At 42.8% G+C, this 24,998-nt stretch overlaps 1 protein-coding gene across 1 annotated transcript in view; it reads left to right on the top strand.

Annotated features, from left to right (window-relative positions):
- The window catches only part of chrnb2 (cholinergic receptor, nicotinic, beta 2), a 41,349-nt gene that overhangs the window by 3,028 nt on the left and 13,323 nt on the right, over positions 1–24,998 (top strand). Inside the window, exons 2-4 of the mRNA XM_061775594.1 lie at positions 13,471–13,616; positions 16,357–16,401; positions 23,276–23,385. Coding sequence (XP_061631578.1) covers positions 13,471–13,616; positions 16,357–16,401; positions 23,276–23,385 — 301 coding nt within the window. The remainder of the gene's footprint in view (positions 1–13,470; positions 13,617–16,356; positions 16,402–23,275; positions 23,386–24,998) is intronic.

Here is a 24,998-nt window from a genome sequence, read left to right as displayed (position 1 = left end):
AGGATTTTGGGGTGATTTGTATTAGAGTGGTACCTTGACTTATGAATGCCCCAACTTGTGAGTTTTTTGAGTTATCAATTTTTTTGGGCTCACTTTCAGCTGTTTACTGAATGGGACAAACAGTCAAAACAGAAATGTTAAAAAAAAAGGAGGATGGAGCAGACACTAACGCAAACTTAAACAATTACACTTCTTCTTATTTGCACTCTTCTAGGATGCTTTATTATTTTTTTACATTTATATTTTATAGAAATGGGCGAGTTCCAATCTTAGGTATCGGTATCGGGCCCATACTGGCCCTATCTCAAGGTATCGGGTACTCGCGAAGGCTGGCGATACCAGCCACCGATACGTAAGGAAGAATACGGAAGGACATTCAGTAAGTCCTCTTTGCCAGTAGTTGGCGCTACACTGTGGCACATTTGCAAATCATCATGTGTGCCAGGAAGAAATGTCTTTGTTCACAATTATCTGCCATTGTGTTAATTGAAATTTTATGTATAAAATGTACTAGTGGTATCGGTACTTTGTATTGGTATTGGTGAGTACTCACGAGTGAATACTTGTACTGGTATCAGTCTGAAAAAAAGTGGTATATTTTACAATGCAGTGCTATTTTTATTTATTTAAAAAAACGGCACAAAAAATGTGTGTGTTTGGGGGTGGCTGTCATGGATTAATGCCACTTCAATTCGATTCAATGTGGACAATTGATTTGATATTCAGATAAATTGGGTTACGAGCTTGCTCACAGAATGAAATAAACTCGTACGTCAAGGCGCCACTGTGTTATTATTATTATTATTGTTATTATTATTATTATTATTATTATGGTGCAGTTCAATGGGCGTGCACTTATAAATAATATAAAATGCTCCCAACATGAAATGTGATTTTAAGCAGCATCTGACAAAGCAGCAGAGCACTAATGAGTCATTCCTCCTTTAGGGTGAAAATCTGACTAGCATTATTGTCCTCCCAGACTCCAAAAATGTTTGGAGGAATACTCGCAATGAGCATGAGTGCCTCTCACACACATGCACACACATTCAATCGTGGAGAAACCTTTTAAACGCAACACGTGCTTGAATATAATCCACGCTCACGTTGGCTTCTAATGAAGATGATGGCAGCGGCCACACTGGCATGGCGGAGCATTCCTTTGAGCTGAGACGAGGCAAATGGATGGGACGTTTTACGCCTCAACGCACGAGTGCGTCTCGTCAGGGCAAATACATGTGATCAAGGGAGACACGGGGAAGGAATTAAGTCTTTAAATTAACCGCGCCGCACAGGCCACATTTCGTCCGGAAGACTTTAGCGTAGGTGAGCGCGCGCATAAGGAGTAGCGGTGGCATTCGCCGTCTGCCCAAGGACGCTCAAGGGCATTTCAGCACCTGTTTTACACGCCGTTGTATGGGGATGTCCACCACCACTCCCTCCCTCCCTCTCTCTCTTCCCCCCGCTGGGCCATGTATAATAAACGGGTCTGTGGTACGGCATTGACCTTATGCAGGGGGTACTGCATGATGACGCCAAGAATAAACAGTGGAAACTCCATTGTTGAGTGCCTTAAAGCTTGTAGAATTTGGAGTGCAACTTCACTGGAGTTCATTTCGGCCAGCATCAAAGCGTGCGTTTGCGTCAGCGTGTGTTTTTGTGTGGTAAGAAAATGGAAATATTTGCCGCAAGTGAACTGTGATGTATACGTGAAGAGCAAAGACGGTGGTACTTTTGTCCAGTGTTTCGGTTTCACAATACAGTAGTGCTTCATTTACTCGTTTTATGTTGGTAAGTGGGCAGGTCTGCCTCACATTTCTGAAGTTTAGTGTACAATCTCAGCTCCAGCCTACCAGTGTGGCATTTGTATGTTTTGTCCAGCTTCCTCCCGCATTCCAAAAACATGCATATTATGCTCATAGAAGACCCTAAATTGTCAATAGGTGTGCTAAGAAAAAAGGATGAATGGATTATTGTAGGTGTCAACTTCCTGTTTTTGTTTTCTGTCTTCAGCTTAATAAGACTCTCAGATGGAGCTGATATTAACCAACCAAGCCTCCAGATGAACCTTTATAACATGAGCACAGTAGCCCCTAATTTGAGTGTCGCCTTCCATCAGTTTTTCTTTTTTTTTGTATATAATCTTTGATAATCCTTATCAGGTTTGCGAAATAATTTGTATGGGAATGCCCAGAATATCCTTTTTCAAGCTATTCTAGTTGGTCTTTTACACCTGGGAGTTCTATGTGACATGAAATAAGCCTTTCTCTGATTGGATCACTCATCTTCCCCAATTTAAATATAGAAAACAACTTAGCTCTGATTGGTGTACTTGTATATCGAGGCATCTAATATCGTCTAGAAGCTCGAGGCGGCCAAGGATTCATAACGGCGTTGCGTCTTTCGAGGTCTTACTATCACTGTGAAGCACAATTGACTAAGCGTTGGATTGTTGGCTCACTTATAAGGAACGTGATGTGAAAGGGGATGTGAGTGAACATCCGACAATCAATGCAAACTTTGCTATTTCATCACATTTACATTCAAAATTAGAAATATAGTTGAGTGTTGTTGTAAAACACAACATATGTATAGTGACTGATGTATAGACTGTATTTGTACGGCTGAGACTCGCTGGCTTATTTCATGTTGTCGTTCAGTTTAGTTGAATGGATGGGTACCATCCACCAAAACTTGAATATTAATTGTCAAACCTACGTCACAACGTTGGCAATTTAGAATCCACCCGTTTTGCAAGCCTGCTTCCGTTTGTTGCCTTTTGCATTCAATTGACAAACTGCATAGATGTTAAACTCATTTTGACCTATGTTTTACATAAAACAGTAGAAAAATATATATTTTTATGGTAGGGGACCATTAAAATCTTCGGGGCATTAAGGTTGTGGGTGAGCTGGCGCCTAACCCAGCTGATTTAGGCCCAGAGGTAAGGTACACCCTGGACTGGTCGCCAGCCAATCGGAAGGCACATATCGACAAGCAAGCATACAAACTAACATTCAGGCCAATGGACAATCTAGTCTTCACTGAACATTACATGCAGGTTTTTGGAACGTGCAAGGAAGCTGGAGTACTCGGTGAAAACCCATGCAAGCTCAGGGAGAACATGCAAACTGACATTTGAACCTGTGACCTTTTACCTATGTGGCAGATTTGCTATCCACCATGCTGCCTGTGTTTTACTGTTGTACCCTGTTGTACAGTACTTTTGATTTTAAACACAAACGTGTGTTTGTCGCACTGTGACGCCTTCCTTTGTGTGTGTGTGTGTGTGCGAGCGACAACTAATTATTTCTCCGTCAAGGCTACAAGTTCTGCTCAGTCAGTCAGACTGTCATCACTGCTCTGCTGCACCACTGATCTCTACAGCATCTCAACAACAGTATATGTGTGCCTGCATTGACTTTCTGTCTCCATCCTTTTGGAGCGACTCCCAACACACTGCAGCAGCAGCAGCATCAGCATCACATCAGCACATTCGGAGCTGCACGTGCCACTGTACAAACGAGCCACAACAGATGTGTGTAATGAGTGTGTCTAAATGTGTGCGTGAGAGCGTGTGAATGAATGCTCGGTTGTGCTAACCCAGGTGATTAGGAGGGCGCGGTGCAGGGACAGCAGAGGTTTAGTAGAAACTTAAGCAAGACACAAGAAGAAGAACGAGATAAGAGAAAGAGTTTTCACTTGGAGAATGTGGCTGTTAATTACGATTTCAGGCGCTTTTATCGTCATGAAATGTGGTAACAGGCATGATGTGAACTTTAAACTAGGGATTGAGCCCATCACAGCAGCAAACATACCATTAGTGACACACCAGAGCAGTGGGAAGCTTTCTAGGGCTGACAGTAAAATGCTACCTACCATACCATAATAGAGTTTGTGTTATTCATTTCAGTAATGCTTTCAAGCTTTCAAAATGCTCATCAACATCAATTCAAATTCAAATTTGACTACACTGTTTTTTGGTTTTGTTTTGTTTTGTTTTTCTCTTCCAAATGTATGGAAAGTGATGTAACAGCGTTGTTGTCCTGGTGGACATGGTATTAAATTAACAAAACTAATCAATCCAAACGAGTGGCAACTCCAAAAATGGAAAGAAATGTTAAAGTCTACTGGGAAAATAGGGGGACTGGAGTTGACTGACTGGTTTATGTAGCAGAGCAGATTGCAAATATAGCAAGAATTGTTGAAATAGTGATATAAGGTACATGTCTTGTCTTCAAATCCCTCTCTTTTCAAAAATAATGTTGGCCACAAAAAAATCCAAGATGGCAGCAAGAAAATAAAAAAAAAGATGCTCACACTGTACAGTAAAGACCCACAATTTTTTTTTTAAAAAGACATAGCCAGTATTACGAGTATGCAGTTTGTAAGAATAGAAATTTGTGCAACCTGAATGCAGATAGTCTTTATTTGTATTTTTTGGGCAGGGGAGTAATCGCTACCTGTGTGCTGCTTACTGCCATAACACTTGAATTTCCCCTCTGTGATCAATAAAGGATTATCTCATCTTATCCATATAAGCAGTCATCACATATATGCACCCTGCGGAGTTTGCTGACGCCACAATGATGCCTCTCCATCCAGTTAGTGCACAGCGTTTCGGCTTTGCGCGATATAGCGACTGTGCGTACGATCAATACTGATATCTCCGCTCTGTTGGCACCACGCAGCCAATTGGCCGCTGCTAGTAGTTCAGTGGCTGGGCGCTGTTATTGATTTATGAATATTACAGGAAATAATTATTCCTGCTGCGGCCAAAAAGCCTTTTTAAGTGAGTACAAAGCAGGGAAGGCAACTCTATTTTCATAATCGCCCTCATAATGAGATGATCACTATCGTCAAATTCTATTTAACTCTCGTATGACCTCATTTTTTCCGCATTAATGTGGACCTTGCAGTAATAATGTGAACCCTACACTTGTGTGTGTGTGTGTGCGCGTGTGTGTGTGTGTGCGCGTGTGTGTGTTTGGTTGTGCACACATGGCGGTGCGTAAGTTCTCTCGCTCTGATGTCTAATGGGAAGTCCTGCTGAAATATTCATAGTGTCACATTAAGTTTGCAATATTTGCACTGGAAAACAAGCAGGATCGGACTTTAACTAGCAGCCACGTTATAAGCACTCAGCTCGGCCTTTAGCATGACACAGCCGCACAGTTAGTCCGTCTTTGTTTTAGGAGGAGCCACTTAGCATTTTGGACAGCTTAAACCCAGCATTCAAACTGCCATTTTGCAAGCCGTAACGCAAGACTTCTGCATGAAACTTGACCTCATTTAGCTTTGAAACGATTTGTGTGATGGCAATGAGTAAATATGTGACGCAAACCATAAATGGAACATTTCACAAACAGGAACAACACAAACTGAATTTGGTGTTTCTGTGAAGATACTTGCCTCCCAAGCTCAAAATGGTGCTTAAATATCTACAGTGGTTGACTTCTTTCTCCACTTGTATCACAATTAAGAATGCTCAAAAGTTTACATAGTTTAAATAGTTTACGAGGTGTCAGAAAGGTTCCAGGACTGGAGTCACAAAAGATATATTTCAAAACCAAATTACAAACGATAAGATTTCCCCTTCAAAGTGGGCCAGACAATCAACCAGCATGTTTTCAAAGCGATCCCGCAGCGTTTGCTTCGTTCAGTGCATGAGGAGAGGCAACGGTCTGAGCATCTGGCAGTTCCTGGCCGAGAAGAACGCCGCCGTGCCGGAGCAACCTTCCTGTTCACTTGATCTGGCCCCTTTTTTGTTCTACTTTCGTCAAGGGGGCCTGTTTTAAAAACATGGATGACATTAAGATGACGTGATGATGGAGCTGCGGAGGAAGAGTCCTTCCAATTGTGCATGATGGCGTGGCAGAGAAGGCCTCGGAAAGTGCAGTAGAGTCCAGAGGGATTACTTCCGAGAGGAAAAGTTGTAGTTTGGATTTTAAATATACATTTTGTGTTTTGTGGCACCAATCCAAGAACCTTTATGCTCATAAATACAGTACATACTGTATATAGTAAGTCTATATACAATAAGTACTATATGTATAAAGTTTATTGGATGCGTTCAGTTGTTGTTCATTTAATTCGAACTCATTTAAAAAAAAACATTTCATTATCACTCCAATATAACGTGTGACTGGACAAGATTGTATGACTTTTTGACCTTATAACTTGTTTAACCCAAGTGAGGACACGACTCGATTTTGCTCACAGTAACTTGGGATTTGCTTGCAACTTGAAGGTTATGTATTGAGAGTAACTTTTGTAGGCAAGTATGTGACTTACTCCCCCATCTGGCAAGAACTACGGCGGTCCTAAAGGCAGAAAATGTCTCGATATTGGACTAGTAGAAGAGACCCATGTTACCGGCTGAAAGAATGACTTGGAATTTTCAGAATTTAGCTGAGAATGTTCACCTCAAACAAATTGTTCTCACGGCAAAACTATAGCAGATATTAATTCCACGTAACATTTTTGAGGATGCCAAGGCTTTGGAGTACGGGTGAATGTGCTCAATTTCTAAGTCGGTTTAAAACTGATTGAATTAGAGCAGGTTTCAAAAGTGCAAAATAAAGATTCTGGCCAAAAAAATAGAAAGAAATAACATTGTTGTCACTGGAGGAGTTGAATGACTTTGCCTTGATTCAAGTCTAATAAAAGGTACAAAAGAATTGACACGAAAGTGGATTTTTCTGACAGAAGACACCCATGTCTACAAAAACATAATTTAATGCAAAATGAGGGAATATTGTGGCCACGGTGACGAGTTAATCGTGTTACAATATGTATTTTTAATAACAAAGCTTTTTCCAAAATAATGGTTGGCAGTTATTAAAAGCTTTATGATTTCAATTGTTTGAGACTGTAGTGCAGTATTTCTATTTCCATGATTGCATTTTTAATTCTTTTATGCAATGAGGAAAACAGTTTCCAACTAAACAAATCTTTCCCCACACGTTGTCTCACGACCATCACCTTTTCACCAGGATGTCCAGAAACGGAATTGGAGACTCTAAATTGCCCGTAGGTGTGAATGTTAGTGCGAATGGTTGTTTGTTTGTATGTGCCCTGCGATTGGCTGGCAACCAGTTCAGGGTGTACCCCGCCTCCTGCCCGATGACAGCTGGGATAGGCTCCAGCACGCCCGCGACCCTAGTGAGGATAAGCGGCTCAGAAAATGGATGGATGGATGGAATTCCAGAAACGGCAATATAGTGTAAATGTTGCTGAAATTAGTAGGCCACTTCTTCATTCATGGGGGATGAGGAACAGAAAGGTGCCATTATACTGTAATTCTGGAGTGTAGTAGATTCCATTGTGACTCAAATGGTGACAATAAATACGTACCTGGCTCTGCACCTGTCTAGATCCTCACCAAAATGACTTCTTCCATGGCCATCCTTCAAACTACTACCTTGTAACATCACCACGCTGGAGCCCTGCTTGTAAGACTTTCAAGTATCCTCATATTAGTTTGACCATCAGCCAGATGATGAGCACTGAGATGCAGGGAACGTGTTCTGCTCCATCATTGTTTAAGTGGACTGCTTCCTCCTTTTTGTCTCACAGTGCTGTTATTGCCTCGAGCTTCTGGGAGTATAGCACATTAGTCATATGGCTCTGTAATGCTGATTTCCCCCACGAATATGTGCACACAACAAGACTCCTATAGGCAACCACATGGCATAAATAAAGTTAATGCTATACACACACACACACACACACACACACACTGACAGGTCTCGTATTGATGATGTTGTATTAGCCAGGGAAGGGCCAATAAATGCATAGCATCTGTCAGCAATACATTTGGAGGAGATGGCGATAACATAATGAGAGCAGGATGCAGACAGCCAGGGGAGTGTAAAAGAACATACAGCCCAGCTCTGATGTTGCAAAAGGATGGAAAAGAGTGCAGGGAACAGAAGGTTAAAAAGGGGGGAAGTAGGGAGGGGAGTTGCGTGATGGGGCAAGAATAGAGACCTCATTGATCCCGAGACAAAGGCTATCATCCGCTTGGCTGCGCAAGGCTCAGTGCTGTAGGGCACCAACTAACGATGAAGGGACAGTTGGATGCTGGGGAGGAAAATACACATGAATATGTGCAGAGACATGAGCAACAACAGTGGAGAGCACAAGCAGACTCGAAAATAGTGCTGCTACCTTGAAAAAAAAAAAGAATTCACTCCAATGATAATACACCCTGATTGCTTTAAAAATGTGGCAACATGTAATATTTCCATCGCAAAACATGGCATGTTTAAAACAGCATGTTGGCCATATTTGCACATTTGAACATTATAATTACAGCCATTTTTGAAGTGCAACCATCGTTTCAGAAGCATATGATACCATGTAGAATTGGAATTGTTCTTCACTGCGGTTCACTTCTTTGTCTGTTGGGAGTCCCGCTTCTTGAGAATTTTGTTGGATTTTTACAAAAAGTAACGCACTGTAATGAGTATAAACATTTTGAGCTACTTTGGGTTGCTTTTTTAAAAATAAATAATTGCACAAGCCTATGCAAATAATACACCCTAAAATCCTAATCCAAACTGCTTTGAATGTGACACGTTTTATATATATATATATATATATATATATATATATATAGTCCCATGTTGACTGCGTCGTCCACAGACCTGTTTGCTCGGTAGGCAAACTGCAGGGAGGCCACCAGGGGACCTGTGACACTCTTGACGTGCTCCAGCACAAGGCGTTCAAAGGACTTCATGACCACAGATGTCAGGGCGACAGGCCTGTAGTCATTCAGGCTCGAGATTGCAGTTTTCTTGGGGACTGAGATGATGGTGGAGCATTTGAAACAGGATGGTATTTCACAAAGTTCCAGATATTATTGAAGATCACTGTGAAGACTGTAGCGAGCTGGTCCACGGAGACTTTGAGGCAGGATGGAGACACTAGGTCTGGGACTGCCCCTTTGTTGATCTTTTGTTGTTTGACATCTCACATCCTGTTCGTGGATGGTCAATGCTGAAGAGAGAGTCAGAGGTGTGATGGTGGTCGGTGCTGCGGCTGGGTGTAGTGAGAGAAGAGCAGCGGAGAGAGGACACATCCTTGGGGCATCCCAGTGCTGATGGTGCATATGGATGAGGTGGTGTCCCCTAGCCTCACCTGCTGTAGGAAGCTGTAAAGCCACTGGCAGATGGCGGGTGACTCGCTGAGCTGGAGAACCTTGGAGGAGAGGAGTTTGGGGATGATGGTGTTAAACGCAGAGCTGAAATCCACAAACAGGATCCTTGCGTAGGTCCCTGCGCCGTCGAGTTGTTCAAGGTCGCTTGTAGTTGATTAGTGATTGTAATCCACGCCAGACTGACTTAGAGTCATTCACGGTAAACTGTTTTTCCAATTTTTCTGCATAATTTCTCTTTGTGATGGTAATTTCTTTAGTCATCTGGTTTCTATTCCATTTTGTTAGGCATCTTCTTTAGCCTGGCAAAGTTGCTGAAGTTTGGCAATGAACCCCGCCTTGTTGTTATCGAACATGCGAAATGTCTTTGTTGGTACACACACATCTTCACAGAAACTGATATAGGATGCGACACAGTCCATATATTCATCTCGGCTGCCAGTTGAAGTTTCAAAGACACTCCAATCTGTGCAGTCCAAACAGTCTTGAAGTTCAAACTTTGCTTCATTGGTCCACTTCACTGTTTTTACCACAGGCTTCGCACATTTAAGTTTTGCCTGTATGTTGGTATTAAATGAATTAAGCAGTGATGAGAAGAGCCCAGAGCTTTGCGGGGGATAGCACGGTATGCGTCATTCAGCATGGTGTAGCAGTGATCGAGAATGTTGTTTTTCCTGGGAGGACAGTCGATGTGTTGCTTGTATTTAGGGACTTTGTGGTTGTGTTTAGCTTTGTTAAAGTCCACAAGAGAAATGAGGGGTGAATCTGGGTGCTTTATTTCAAATTCGTTTACTTGTTCAGCGAGCGTTAGCAGTGCGGCATTCGTTTGAGCTTGAGGAGGAACGTAGACACCTGCAAGTATGAATGAAGCGAACTCGCACGGCGAGTAGAATGACTTACAGTTCAAAAACAGCGACTCCAAGTCCGGGCTGCAGTGTGTGTTGAGCTCTGTGACGTCGGAACACCATTTTTCGTTGATATAGTAGCATATCCCCCCACCTCTTGTTTTCCCCGATATCTCCGTGACGTGGTCTGTAGTTGGAAGCCCGGAATTACGGCGCCATTTACAGGAACATAGAACAACATTTAATACAGTTCAGCAATTCGATTTAAAACTCACTCGTTTCACTCTCCACTTCATCTATACTGTATCCTACTTGGCTGACACTGACAGCAGTGCTACTGCTAATGGCAAGCGCATCTGTCTCCTGCTGTTGTCATTTACGCACATTCAGAGTCACTGTGCAAAGGTTGAAACCTTTGGTAGTTTGGATAAAATCTGTTTGTTTTCCTCTCACCTTCTCTTCTCCGCTCCATTTTCCTTACAACACATTAACAAATTTGTTTTGCTATCCTCTCTGAATCAAGTCTGCACATGCACAGTAAGAAGATGGATTAGCCCATTGCATAAGGAGGGAGGGGCAAGCACTCGAAACAATCATGTTAGATGAAGCATTTTTAAATGTTTTCAAATGTGTGAATTAGGACCAAAACAATTCTAATTTTATTATTTTTGATTTTATTAGACCTTTGGGGGCTCCTGGAAACCTTGGGGCCCCACGGACTGACTTGTTTTTGCCTAATGGTAGGTCCGCCCCTGGTGATGCAGCAGCCATTTGAGTTTTAGTAGTATAGTATATTGTGTAGGATTTGTATTGCCTTCAACTATTGCTGACTTTGTTAGGAGTCTTTTTTCTTGAGAATCTGGGAAGAATTTTATGAAAAGTAACTGTACTAAACTGACATTTTGGTTTACTAAAAAAAAAACGTGTGCAAGCTTGACCTTGCTCAGACACAATGATTCGAACAAGTTCTAAATGATGGCAAAATCTAGCATTTCTATCATGAAACATTGCATGTTCAAAACAGCATGCGGGCCATATTTGTGTACTGTGATACTGCAGCCATTTGGTTTGTACAGCGCCTTTCAGCAATATCTATTGTTCCTTGAATTTTATTAGATTTATAAATAATTGTTTTTTAAGACGTGGCTGGTTACATAAAAATCTGCTTTAAAAATCCATCCATCCATCCATTTTCTGAGCTGCTTCTCCTCACTAGGGTCACGGGCATGCTGGAGCCTATCCCAGCTGTTATCGGGCAGGAGGCGGGGTACACCCTGAACTGGTTGCCAGCCAATCGCAGGGCACATAGAAACAAACAACCATTCGCACTCACAGTCATGCTTACGGGCAATTTAGAGTCTCCAATGAATGCATGTTTTTGGGATGTGGGAGGAAACCGGAGTGCCCGGAGTAAACCCACGCAGGCACGGGGAGAACATGCAAACTCCACACAGGCGGGGCCGGGGATTGAAACCGGGTCCTCAGAACTGTGAGGCTGACGCTCTAACCAGTCGTCCACCGTGCCGCCTGCTTTAAAAAAATATATATATATATTTTAACATAATCTCTAAAAATAATACACTAACCCTCTGATCCAAACTGAAACTATGTTGAAATGTAGCATTTCCATCACAAAATATCACAGCACATGAACCCTTTTTGTGAAACATTAGGGCAATCTTTTTTAACAGTATGATACTAAGTAGGATTTTTATATTGTCTTTCACTACTTTTGATTTCTTTGTCTCCTTTGTTGTGAGAATTTAGAGGTATAGTTTACAAATGGAAATGTATGTCTTGATCGCGTAATTATAAAAATCTTTCATGCAACAATACAGCAGGAAGCCTATCCACGAGAGATAATGTAACTGAAAAATAGTCAAGTTATAAATAGTACTTAACTTTTGATACCATTTTTTACTACTTCCTTGTGAAAACACGATGCTATTATATAAGTGTGGGATTCCATTAAGAAGTCATTATATCATCCCGAGGGATGTGAATCAGTCATCGCATGAGTTGTTTGTCTTCCTGCTAGGCCGTTAAAAGCTTCAGATTGCAGGTTTGGATTGAAATCCTGTAAGGAGGAGTACCGTATTTTCACGACCATAGGGCGCACCGTATTAAAAGGCGCAGTCTCAGTTACAGGGTCTATTTCTCTATTTAACACATACACATACATAAATATTGGGCGCAGGCATGGTAAAACATACGCTAGCTTAAAACCTACGGTAGCATGCATGCACGCTAAAACAATGTTTTTAAAAAGGCAGCGGGTGGAAAACTGAGTTCGGTTGTACTTTATTGAAGTATTTAACAATGGACTCACGTTATTTTTTTGATCAATGCTCATCCACAAATCCATCAAAGTCCTCATCATCTGTATCCGAAATGAACAGCTGGGCAAATTCTCAATCAAACACGTCGGGTTCGAGTCTCGTTGCCGTGCGAAAGCTTGAACAACAGTGCAAGCAGACACGTTAGCCCAGCATCCACAATCCATTCACAAATTGTGGCGTAACTCGCCCGGCCCTGCCTCCTAGTCTTAGTAAAGCTGTGTTTGCCATCTGTCATCCATGGCTCCCACGCCGCTAGCAACTTCACAACGCCCGGTTTACACGGATGTCCAGCGGTTCGTCAAGCCTCCCGGAATGATGGCAAGCCCCGAGTTATTGCACTCAGTCGAATGGTGACTTGGGACGCTTCTCCCGGCTGTTCTTTGCTCATTAATCCATTGCTCGAGTTGGTCTTCCAACTCGGGCCACCTCGCCTTGTTTCCGCCGAAACTCAGCTTCGTCTTCTTGACTTGGCGAAGCTCGTTTCCCTGCTTCCTCCACTTGCGAACCATGGGTTCATTGATCTTGAATTGTCTCGCGGCTGCTCGATTCCCATGTTCCTACGCGTAACTGTGCTTCGTAAGCGTGTCGCTTCGTAGGTGACATATTTGGGGGTCCTTAGCCAAACCGATGTTGTTTTGCACAATGCACACCCCGCTTCCAGTCAGTCAAGCGGTATAAAAAAAATAAATAAATAAAAAAAACACCCCGGCGCGGGGGCGTGGCTTTAGCATCCTCCTTCACGCACCCTCCCCAGTCCTCAGCCACGTCCGCTTTTCCTCTGTGTAAGCAGCATGTCGACAGGAAATGCTCCAAAAAAAAAAGCGCTCATCACACAACAACATTTATATATGTTGGAACTCGGTGCACACATAAGGCGCCCCGTCCATTTTGGAGAAAATGTAAGACTTTTAAGTGCGCCTTACGGTCGTGAAAATACGGTACTTATATTCAGGGGAAAGTGTGAAGTCATCATGACAGGGAGAAGACAGGAAGGAGTTGGGTTTTCGGTGAAACAATAGGACTGCATTATTGTGTATGCTTTTTGAATGTGCAGTTTAATCCAAAGACTGACACAGTTGGCACATGCCTTCACTACAGCTAACTAAAGTAATTGCTGTCATTGCAGGTAGCCTCGGGGCCGACACAGAAGAGCGCTTGGTGGAGCACCTCCTGAATCCCGCCCACTACAACAAGCTGATCCGTCCTGCCACCAACGGCTCTGAGCTGGTGACTGTGCAGCTCATGGTGTCGCTGGCCCAACTCATCAGTGTGGTGAGCATGCGCATCTAACTGCGCACAGGGCATCCGATACTAGGGGTTGAACGACAAAAGCGTTATTCTAGTCGAAGTAGATTTATCAATGATGTCACTGATATGTTTCAGTCCATTACAGCGGTCTCAAACCTATTTTACACCAGTTTCACATAAAGACATACAGTGGATACTGATACAGCTGATTGTCCGTTACATTGAAGCACTTTTTTGGACACATTGTTCAGTCAAGACGGTCCGTTTTATCCAATGTCCGTTATATGGGGTCCGTTTTATTAAGGTTCCACAGTATTTCTATGGTCTGGCAGAGAAACAAATAAAAACAAATGATTAAAACCGGTCTCATTTTTGGTAATATAATTCCACAAGCGACATGTGTTACGACGTAGTATCGTAAAGCAACTAATGTTGGTTTGTGTGAGTTGTAATATGAATAAAGTTCGGTTGTCGGCCATGGATTTTTGGATGAAATTTTGGCAACAAAGATGGAGCTTCCTTTTTTGGCGCTGCACTCATACCTCACCACCAGTCCCATGGTCCCGCTGATATCGATATTTTAAGACTAGAGGTGACGGAATAGCCGAAGCTAGCGACTAACAGCTATTCTCGTCCACAGCAATATTATTTTAAAACTCTCTGATCTGCGCAGACGAATAAAAACATTGCCTTGTTCACCGGACATTTCGATGTCCCACAGATGGGGGTTTCTCTTGTAAATTGGTCAAAGGTCATTTGGAATTCCCCCAAATGTTGGAGCACTTAAATGAGTCAAAAGATCAAGGTGTACCCAGCCATAAGTTCATTTTGATTTTACTTTGGCTTTTTTTAGCTGACATTTCTTCCAACAGATGGGCCAATCTCAACAATTGGTGGTAGAAGATTGTGAAAAAAACAATAAACTTAAGGAAGTTAAGTGAAGTATGCAGACTCGCCATACAGTACAGTAGTGTTGTGTGACAAGTAAGAATGTATTTAAAAAAAACTAAAACAAAAAACAGACGTCTATGACTCGTCTTCTAATTACGCCGCTGTCATTATAATTAAGAATGTGATTCGAACAAATTGGATCAATTAGATTCCACACGTGTTACAGTGAAGGTGGAACAGATTATTTGTAATTCCATTATTTCCTCTGGGAAAATTTGCTTTGAAATCAATTTGAAATTGAAATTGAACTTGAAAACAAACTGAATGTCGCACTAAGTCCCAGAACAGACTGTGTTTTGTTTGAGCTACACTGGTTTTGCACAAAAAACCCAAAATATATACTGCATTTTGATCCTGTGATTGATCCAGGGTGTACTCTGCCTCTCACCCAAATTCAGCTCAGATCGGCTCCATTTTACCCGTCAACTTAAGGAGAACAGCATAACAGAACATGGATGGTTATATTGAGATCGTTTTGATGCAGAGTTAGGGCATATTATTATTTTATGTCGATGATTCCAAAAATTCACTAGGTTTATCCTAAATATGATGAGGTTACTACAAAATGGTCTCTAATTTGTAAAATGAGTACATCTAGAGTGCATTAATGCACTGACGCTGACTGCTGCTATACGGCACTTAAATTGATTTTCCTGACTGCAAAAAGTCATTTGTGGCCAGCTCTTATAGTGAGAGCTGAAAATGAGGCGGTCTAATGATGTAAATCCCAGGAAATGTGAAGTCGAAGTGCTAATTAGCTGGGCGAAAATCCTTATCATTTCCTCCCACTTTGATTGAATTCAGACCAGTATGTGAAATCCTTGCAAATAAAATAAAATCCACTGATTTAATAAATCCAAATGTATAATATCTTTTTGTATTTAGGAAGTTTTGTCCTGTGCATTTTACAAGAGAGAATTAGAGTTACAGATTATGTGCAATGAACAGCCCCTCACACCCATGCACACTTTTACAATCTGATCATCTGTAGTGAATATACTGTATGACAGCTTGCTGGTCTGGGAAATTATAGACCTCACAAAACAAGATCATCCTGTTTAATATTCCCTTTATGAATTTGAAACAATCCAATACTTGACAAACTGAGGAAATTGACATGTACCGCTATCAGGGTGTTAACTTTCTTCAACAGGTTCATCAAGCATTGACCTCGTGGAATTGGTGTGAGTTTACTGTTTCATGGCAAATAACCTAACTTTTCCACTATGCTCTGCCCAAATCGGATGGTTTATGCGAAACATCTCTCCAATTTAGTGTCACTCATCTGTCTAGTACACCTGCTTCCAATTGGAGCTCATTTGGGCCATTCTCTAGGAGTTCAAATGCACCCAAAATGGCTGCTTCAAACCAAAACAGCAGATTTTCTGTTCAACTTCGGGCATGGGTCCTTGAGACTTTTTTGTGTGTTATGATAGACATGTCCACCCAAGATCATGTTGATCGGTGAAAGTGGTGTCGTGGCCAAATACGTACATTTTCACCAAGATGTATGCGCTTTCAAAAACTCTGACTTGGGGCATGTTGAGCCCCCCGTGATTGTTGATCAAAAAGATAAACAGCGATTACTGGAGGGGCTTTTGTGGGTTTGTGTCCAGGACCCCTTAAAAACATACATTTTCACCAGGATACAGGCGCCTGCCGAATTTGGTGAGTTTTTGGGGTATGGTAAGGCGATTCTAAAAAGGCGATTCATTAGACAAAAAAATACACAGCGATTCCAATTATTGTCTTGAATGAATTTTAAAATGCGGTTTGTTTGTTACACGTATCTCCTGTTGTTCTTCTTCTGCAGCATGAAAGAGAGCAGGTGATGACCACAAATGTCTGGCTGACACAGGTGACCCTTCACACACACACACACACACATACACACGCATACATTCAGTCTAATGAGGTGAACCTACCAAAGCATTTTTCTTGTGTGGACCAGCTAATACATCCACACAAATTGAAATGTGCACACATTAAAAGATGGAATGTCAAGACTTGGGCTACACAAAGACGTAGAAAGGCAACTATAAGGTTCTCAAACGTTTTACACCTACTACCTAAAAAAATTAAAAAAAAAAAACAGCTCTCTAAGTTGCGCTCCATGACCAACATTAAAATATAGTATCGTTGTAGACTCAAGTGTTTTATTCCTAAAAAGTATATTTCATATAATTGCAAGCCATTTTAACCCCAGGCACAGTTTGAATGTATTGCACTTAAAAGTTAAATATAACTGAACTGTACTTATGCAGGCGACACGGTGGACGACTGGTTAGAGCGTCAGCCTCACAGTTCTGAGGACCCGGGTTCAATCCCCGGCCCCGCCTTTGTTCTCCCCGTGCCTGCGTGGGTTTTCTCCGGGCACTCCGGTTTCCTCCCACATCCCAAAAACATGCATTAATTGGAGACTCTAAATTGCCTGTAGGCATGACTGTGAGTGCGAATGGTTGTTTGTTTCTATGTGCCCTGCGATTGGCTGGCAACCAGTTCAGGGTGTGCCCCGCCTCCTGCCCGATGACAGCTGGGATAGGCTCCAGCACGCCCGCGACCCTAGTGAGGAGAAGCGGCTCAGAAAATGGATGTGATGTACTTATGCAGTGATTCTTTGATGTGCCGCTAGAGGGAGCCCGTGTACCACTTTGAGAATCACTGCTCTAAATTACAATCCTGTACAGTACGCTAGATCATAGACTACTAGTTAAATATTGTATATAAGTTAATGCTTGGGTAGAAACAAGCATCTGTCTTTCTTATAAAATATAAAGAAGTATTTACACATAGTCTCTGTGAATGCCTCTCAGGATAGATAAAATACTAACGTCCACTGAGAGAGCGTTATGACACAGTGGGTGAGATGTTTACTATGTGTCATTTTTAGTGATTCAGCATGTTGAAGTGGTGACTCGTGTCAGTGACTGAGCTGCGACCATCTGACATTGCCTTTAGATTTTAAGCTGTAAAGACAGTTATGTCGATAATTATTAACATACAGTATATACTGTACACTCGCACCTCTGTCAGAAAGGTCTTCATTGAACAATATTTATATTTGTGGTTGAATAACTAGGAAATAATTGAACAATACGTTCATTATTGTGTTTGTAGAACGATCAATAATAAACATTGTTCAATTAATTTCCCACTGACTGCGTCAAGCAAAACTAAGCATTGTTATCTTTCTTAAAGTGGATTTTCTATTGATCTAGTCTTAGACTTCATTTTTTTTTAAAGAAGAGAGAGAATTTACCTTGGGCTGTCAATGGCAATGGGAGCCTGATTTATGCATTTGCTTCTGACAGCAAAGTGTACGATCAAATTAGGACAATGTGCTCAACGTGCACATAAATATGGATCAACACATGAAGAGCAATGAGTTCCATGTCATTTCGACATAATTCATGATTGGATTATTTACTGATTGACGCACAATAACGGCTGAGCGAGGGTACGGATTTACGACAAGTAAGCGAGCGTAGAATGGCCATCGGTGCTCTATGGATGAGAACGCGGAGGACCAAGGCCGCCTGTCGCGAGCCAAGACAAATGGTGAAAAGCGTAATGCATCACAGTTGCAGCATGGGGGTGTGAAACCCGCGGCTCCTGGGTCATATACTAAGCAACAACAAAATATTTGGGGGGGATTCTAAAACAGTAATGTCAACAGCTTTCAAGAAACTGTGTTAAGTTTAAGATAAATTACATGGAAATGACAATGCCAAACAACAGCATAGCATTGAAGGCCAACAAAATTTGTTCTACTCTGATTTAATGATTACTGAACAGATTCGTTAAATTTAACTGATTGCAATGAAGTCCTACATAAAATTAACAAGCGCGTTTCATTTGACAAACATGAAGCTATTTTATTATAAGTACCAACTTAATGATTACCGTATTTTCACGACCATAGGGTGCACCGTATTAAAAGGCGCAGTCTCAGTTACGGGGTCTATTTCTGTATTTAACACATACATAAGGCGCACCGTATTATTGGGCGCAGGCATGGTAAAACATACGCTAGCTTAAAACATATGGTAGCATGCATGCACGCTAAAACAATGTTTTTAACAAGGCAGCGGGAGCAAAAACTGAAATGCAGCCCTATGGGGGGCACAAGTCAGTGCAAACTGTAGGCCGGTCCCAAGCCCGGATAAATGCAGAGGGTTGCGTCAGGAAGGGCATCCGGCTTAAAACCTTGCCAAACAAATATGAGCGTTCATCCAAAGAATTCCATACCTGATCGGTCGTGGCCCGGGTTAACAACGTCCGCCACCGGCGCCGTCAACCTGCAGGGCGCTGTTGGAAATTCAGCTACTGTGGGTCGAAGTCGAAGTCAAAGAAGAAGAAGAAGAAGAGGTGGAAAGCGGGTTCTTCGGCAGAAAGAGAAGCGGAAAACACAGAGCCTAGAACTGAATGTGGGGACTGTGAATGTTGGGACTATGACAGGAAAATCTCGGGAGTTGGTTGACATGATGATTAGGAGAAAGGTTGATATATTGTGTGTCCAGGAGACCAGGTGGAAAGGCAGTAAGGCTAGAAGTTTAGGGGGAGGGTTTAAATTATTTTACCATGGTGTAGATGGGAAGAGAAATGGAGTCGGGTTATTTTAAAAGAAGAGTTGGCTAAGAATGTCTTGGAGGTGAAAAGAGTATCAGATCGAGTGATGAGGCTGAAATTTGAAATTGAGGGTGTTATGTGTAATGTGATTAGTGGCTATGCCCCACAGGTAGGATGTGACCTAGAGGTGAAAGAGAAATTCTGGAAGGAGCTAGATGATGTAGTTCTGAGCATCCCAGACAGAGAGAGAGTCGTAATTGGTGCAGATTGTAATGGACATGTTGGTGAAGGTAATAAGGGTGATGAAGAAGTGATGGGTAAGTACGGTATCCAGGAAAGGAACTTGGAGGGACAGATGGTGGTAGACTTTGCAACAAGGATGCAAATGGCTGTAGTGAACACTTTTTTCCAGAAGAGGCACGAACATAGGGTGACCTACAAGAGCGGAGGTAGAAGCACACAGGTGGATTACATCTTGTGCAGACGATGTAATCTGAAGGAGGTTACCAACTGTAAGGTAGTGGTAGGGGAGAGTGTGGCTAGACAGCATAGGATGGTGGTGTGTAAGATGACTCTGGTGGTGGGGAGGAAAATTAGGAAGACAAAGGCAGAGAAGAGAACCATGTGGTGGAAGCTGAGACAGGACGAGTGTTGTGCAGCTTTTCGGGAAGAGGTGATACAGGCTCTCGGTGGACGGGAAGAGCTTCCAGAAGACTGGACCACTGCAGCCAAGGTGATCAGAGAAGCAGGCAGGAGAGTACTTGGTGTATCTTCTGGCAGGAAAGGAGAGAAGGAGACTTGGTGGTGGAACCTCACAGTACAGGAAATCATACAAGGAAAACGGTTAGCTAAGAAGAAGTGGGACACTGAGAGGACCGAGGAGAGGCGAAAGGAATACATTGAGATGCGACACAGGGCAAAGGTAGAGGTGGCAAAGGCAAAACAAGAGGCATATGATGACATGTATGGCAGGTTGGACACTAAAGAAGGAGAAAAGGATCTATACAGGCTGGCCAGACAGAGGGATAGAGATGGGAAGGATGTGCAGCAGGTTAGGGTGATTAAGGATAGAGATGGAAATATGTTGACTGGTGCCAGCAGTGTGCTAGGTAGATGGAAAGAATACTTCGAGGAGTTGATGAATGAGGAAAATGATAGAGAAGGGAGAGTAGAAGAGGCAAGTGTGGTGGACCAGGAAGTGGCAATGATTAGTAAGGGGGAAGTTAGAAAGGCATTAAAGAGAATGAAAAATGGAAAGGCAGTTGGTCCTGATGACATTCCTGTGGAGGTATGGAAGCATCTAGGAGAGGTGGCTGTGGAGTTTTTGACCAGCTTGTTCAATAGAATTCTAGTGCGTGAGAAGATGCCTGAGGAATGGAGGAAAAGTGTACTGGTGCCCATTTTTAAGAACAAAGGTGATGTGCAGAGCTGTGGCAACTATAGAGGAATAAAGTTGATGAGCCACACAATGAAGTTATGGGAAAGAGTAGTGGAGGCTAGACTCAGGACAGAAGTGAGTATTTGCGAGCAACAGTATGGTTTCATGCCTAGAAAGAGTACCACAGATGCATTATTTGCCTTGAGGATGTTGATGGAAAAGTACAGAGAAGGTCAGAAGGAGCTACATTGTGTCTTTGTAGATCTAGAGAAAGCCTATGACAGAGTACCCAGAGAGGAACTGTGGTACTGCATGCGGAAGTCTGGAGTGGCAGAGAAGTATGTTAGAATAATACAGGACATGTACGAGGGCAGCAGAACAGCGGTGAGGTGTGCTGTCGGTGTGACAGAAGAATTTAAGGTGGACGTGGGACTGCATCAGGGATCAGCCCTGAGCCCCTTCCTTTTTGCAGTGGTGATGGATAGGCTGACAGATGAGGTTAGACTGGAATCCCCGTGGACCATGATGTTTGCAGATGACATTGTGATCTGCAGTGAAAGCAGGGAGCAGCTGGAGGGACAGTTAGAAAGATGGAGGCATGCACTGGAAAGAAGAGGAATGAAGATTAGCCGAAGTAAAACAGAATATATGTGCATGAATGAGAGGGGTGGTGGGGGAAGAATGAGGCTACAGGGAGAAGAGATGGCAAGGGTAGAGGACTTTAAATACTTGGGGTCAACCGTCCAGAGCAATGGTGAGTGTGGTCAGGAAGTGAAGAAACGGGTCCAAGCAGGTTGGAACGGGTGGAGGAAGGTGTCAGGTGTGTTATGTGACAGAAGAGTCTCTGCTAGGATGAAGGGCAAAGTTTATAAAACAGTGGTGAGGCCAGCCATGATGTATGGATTAGAGACAGTGGCACTGAAGAGAAAACAGGAAGCGGAGCTGGAGGTGGCGGAAATGAAGATGTTGAGGTTCGCTCTCGGAGTGACCAGGTTGGATAAAATTAGAAATGAGCTCATCAGATGGACAGCCAAGGTTCGATGTTTTGGAGACAAAGTTAGAGAGAGCAGACTTCAGCAGTCAGCAGACTGGACACATCCAGAGGAGAGAGAGTGAGTATATTGGTAGAAGGATGATGAGGATGGAGCTGCCAGGCAAGAGAGCTAGAGGAAGACCAAAGAGAAGGTTGATGGATGTCGTGAGGGAAGACATGATGGCAGTTGGTGTTCGAGAGGAGGATGCAGGAGATAGGCTCTCATGGAAAAGGATGACGCGCTGTGGCGACCCCTAACGGGACAAGCCGAAAGGAAAAGAAGAAGAAGAAGAAGAAGAGCGGGAGCAAAACTGAGTTCGGTTGTACTTTATTGAAGTATTTAACAATGTACTCACGTTATTTTTTGATCAATGCTCATGCACAAATCCATCAAAGTCCTCATCTTCCTTATCTGAAATGAACAGCTGGGCAAGTTCTCCATCAAACACGCCAGGTTCCCTCTCGTCATTGTCGGAGTCAGTCTCGTTGCCGTGCGGCTCCTCAGAAACGTTGCCGGCTTTTACGAAAGCTCGAACAACAGTGCAAGCATCCACAATCCATTCACAAATTGTGGCGTAACTCGCCCGGTGCTGCCTCCTAGTTTTAGTAAAGCTGTGTTCACCATCTGTCATCCATCGCTCCCACGCCACTCACAACTTCACTTTGAACGCCCCGTTTACACCAATATCCAGCGGTTGGAGTTCCTTCGTCAAGCCTCCCGGAATGGTGGCAAGCTCCGGGTTATTGCCCTCAGTTGAATGGTGACTGTAGAGACGCTTCTCCCAGCTGTTCTTTACTCATTAATCCATTGTTCGAGTTGGTCTTCCAACTCAGGCCACCTCGCCTTGTTTCCGCGTCTTCTTGATGTGGCGAAGCACGTTTTCCTGCTTCCTCCACTTGCGAAGCATGGATTCGTTGATCTTGAATTCTCTCGCGGCTGCTCGATTCCTATGTTCCTCCTCGTAACTGATAGCTTGCAGTTTAAACTGTGCTTCATAAGCGTGTCTCTTCGTAGGTGCCATTTTCGGGGGTCCTTAGCCAAACCGATGCACATACTGGCACTATATACCTACTGGGGGCGCGTCTTTAGCCTCCTCTGTCACGCGCACCCTTCCCCTTTTGGTCGTGCAAATACGGTAGGTAAATTTACTCCAGTGCAATTCATTTAAATTCAATTGCCGTGGCGCGATGATGTCGGTTAGGAAAAGTGGAGTCGAATTCATTTTAAACAGCTATATTTTTCTAAGGCAAACACCCTTTCATCTCATCTTGATCCAATGATGTTTTTCAAATGGTTATGGAAAGGTGGTATGAAGGTTAGGAGATTTGACTTTCCAAAGAGATAACTACAGATACCAGGGCAAGCCGCTTCGTCCTTGACATGTTATACGGATGAGAGTCGCCGACAGTAATTTGTACGTGATTGTCCATTTCACTTTTGACTGCGTCGCTTAGTGTGCGGCGCGCCTAAGGCTTTTAATTGACCCAAAACATGGAAAACAAGTTCAAGACTATGTCATCTTTTTACACAAGGTGACATGTAGGACATGCGTGCAATAACGACGCTGCGGTCACAATTTCATCAAAGTGATTGCTTTTTGGGCGTGTGGGCTCAACCATCCCTTGTAAAAGTAGATGAGAGGACTCCCTGATGATTGAAAGACAGAGACAAACTCTTTTCTCCCGCCTCTCGAGATGTCCTCACAATGCCGACATGTGACGTTGTGTGTGTGTTGGTGTGTTTTAAACCAGGAGTGGCAGGACTATCGCCTGACTTGGGTCCCCGAGGAGTTTGACGGCATGATGAAGGTCAGGTTGCCCTCCAAACACATCTGGCTGCCTGATGTGGTGCTGTATAACAAGTGAGTGTTATAAATAAATAAATAAATACTCATGCATGCATGCTCACACAGCACATGCTAAATGGGGGGCGGGGGGTAGGGGGGCATTCATGCAGGGTAAGCTTCCCTCTACCTTAACTGCTCTCAAAGCACTTTGCCTCATTTGTCTGTCCGCACACACGCACACACACGGTCACACACAAGTGTACACTCTGCATGGCAGTGGGAGGGGGGCAGGGTGGGGGCTACTAGGTTAGGTGCCAGCCTGCTCATCTGGAGCGATTAGTAGCTCAGGCACATGCATGAAAACACTTTGACACCACCTGTGCAAGCTAGAACGCTCGCTTTACAATAGGTCACATTTGCTCAAATTGTCGCCATCATAAAACCTTTATTTACTGTATTAATGTACCGTTTTATATTCTTAACTGTCATCTATCTATCAAGCATTTTCTATAGCACTTGTGCTCATTAGCGTCACGGGTGACTTTTGGCAATAGGCGAGATAGACCCTGGACTGGTCGCCAGCCAGTAGGTGGGCACAGATATACAAACAAGCATTCACACCTATTGACAATTTAGACTCCTCAGTTAACTTAACATGCATGTCATGCCAGCAGTGGCGGTCCTAGCTTAAATGGCACCACATTGCGAGACCCCACTTTGGCACCCCCCAACACACACACACACACACACACACACACACACACACACATCACAGTGGACCTTATTTCTTCTCACTTTTTCTTTAAAATTTATTGAATTACTTAAAATATAATGGATTATAAACCTATTAGAATGGAGCAACAGAAAATAATAATTAGATTTAAGGTAACTAAACAACTAAAATCTTCCATTGCACAAATAAAATCTTAGGTGAACCTGTTTGCATCAATTATATTCCCAATTCCGATAACTTTCTTTCATGACAAGAATTGGAACATAAATATGTCCCCTGTGATCACTATATTTTTCCCAATCCTAATTAATGCTCACAATTTTAAAACTACATCTCCTGTCTTTGCCCCTGTTGAATTCAGTGATTTCTTAACTCTGGGTACAACAAAATGATTATCCATAAGTGAGTACAACATGCCTTCAACTACTATTAAACTACGGCAAAACAAAAACAAAAACTAACATTAACGATATAACACATAATTAGCAACAACTACTGTACTTATAAATGCTGCTGGATAGGGGTGGAACGATTAATTTATTATTGATGTATCAATTTATATTCCTATGATCCAACTGGATCGATCTGTCCTTGACTAGTTAGCCTTCCAGATGAAAATATATCGATTTAAATCATTATAAAAGGTAATGAATCGATTGTATCGATACTAGGAAATAATGCATTGGATTTATGCACAACAGACTTTACATGGATGCGCATATCTGTGTTTTTTTTAGCACTTTTAATGATAAAGACGTAAAGCGTGACTCGATTAAGATTTCCCGTCCGTGACGTCGCAGGGGATCATGGGAGTATCAAACAGTTAAATTTTTTTCTGGAGCTATTGAGTGGGCCAGTCTGAGAAGCAAACTACATCTCCCATGATGAGCATGCACAGTGTAGGAAATGACAGTAGGACAAAGAAGCAAGTGACGCCAAACATTTCAACCAGGTT

The sequence above is a fragment of the Phyllopteryx taeniolatus genome, chromosome 6, assembly GCF_024500385.1.
Source record: "Phyllopteryx taeniolatus isolate TA_2022b chromosome 6, UOR_Ptae_1.2, whole genome shotgun sequence".
Classification (NCBI taxonomy): Eukaryota; Metazoa; Chordata; class Actinopteri; order Syngnathiformes; family Syngnathidae; genus Phyllopteryx; species Phyllopteryx taeniolatus.
Note: the sequence above shows the minus strand (reverse complement) of the source record. Positions and strands in the feature narration are given on the sequence as shown.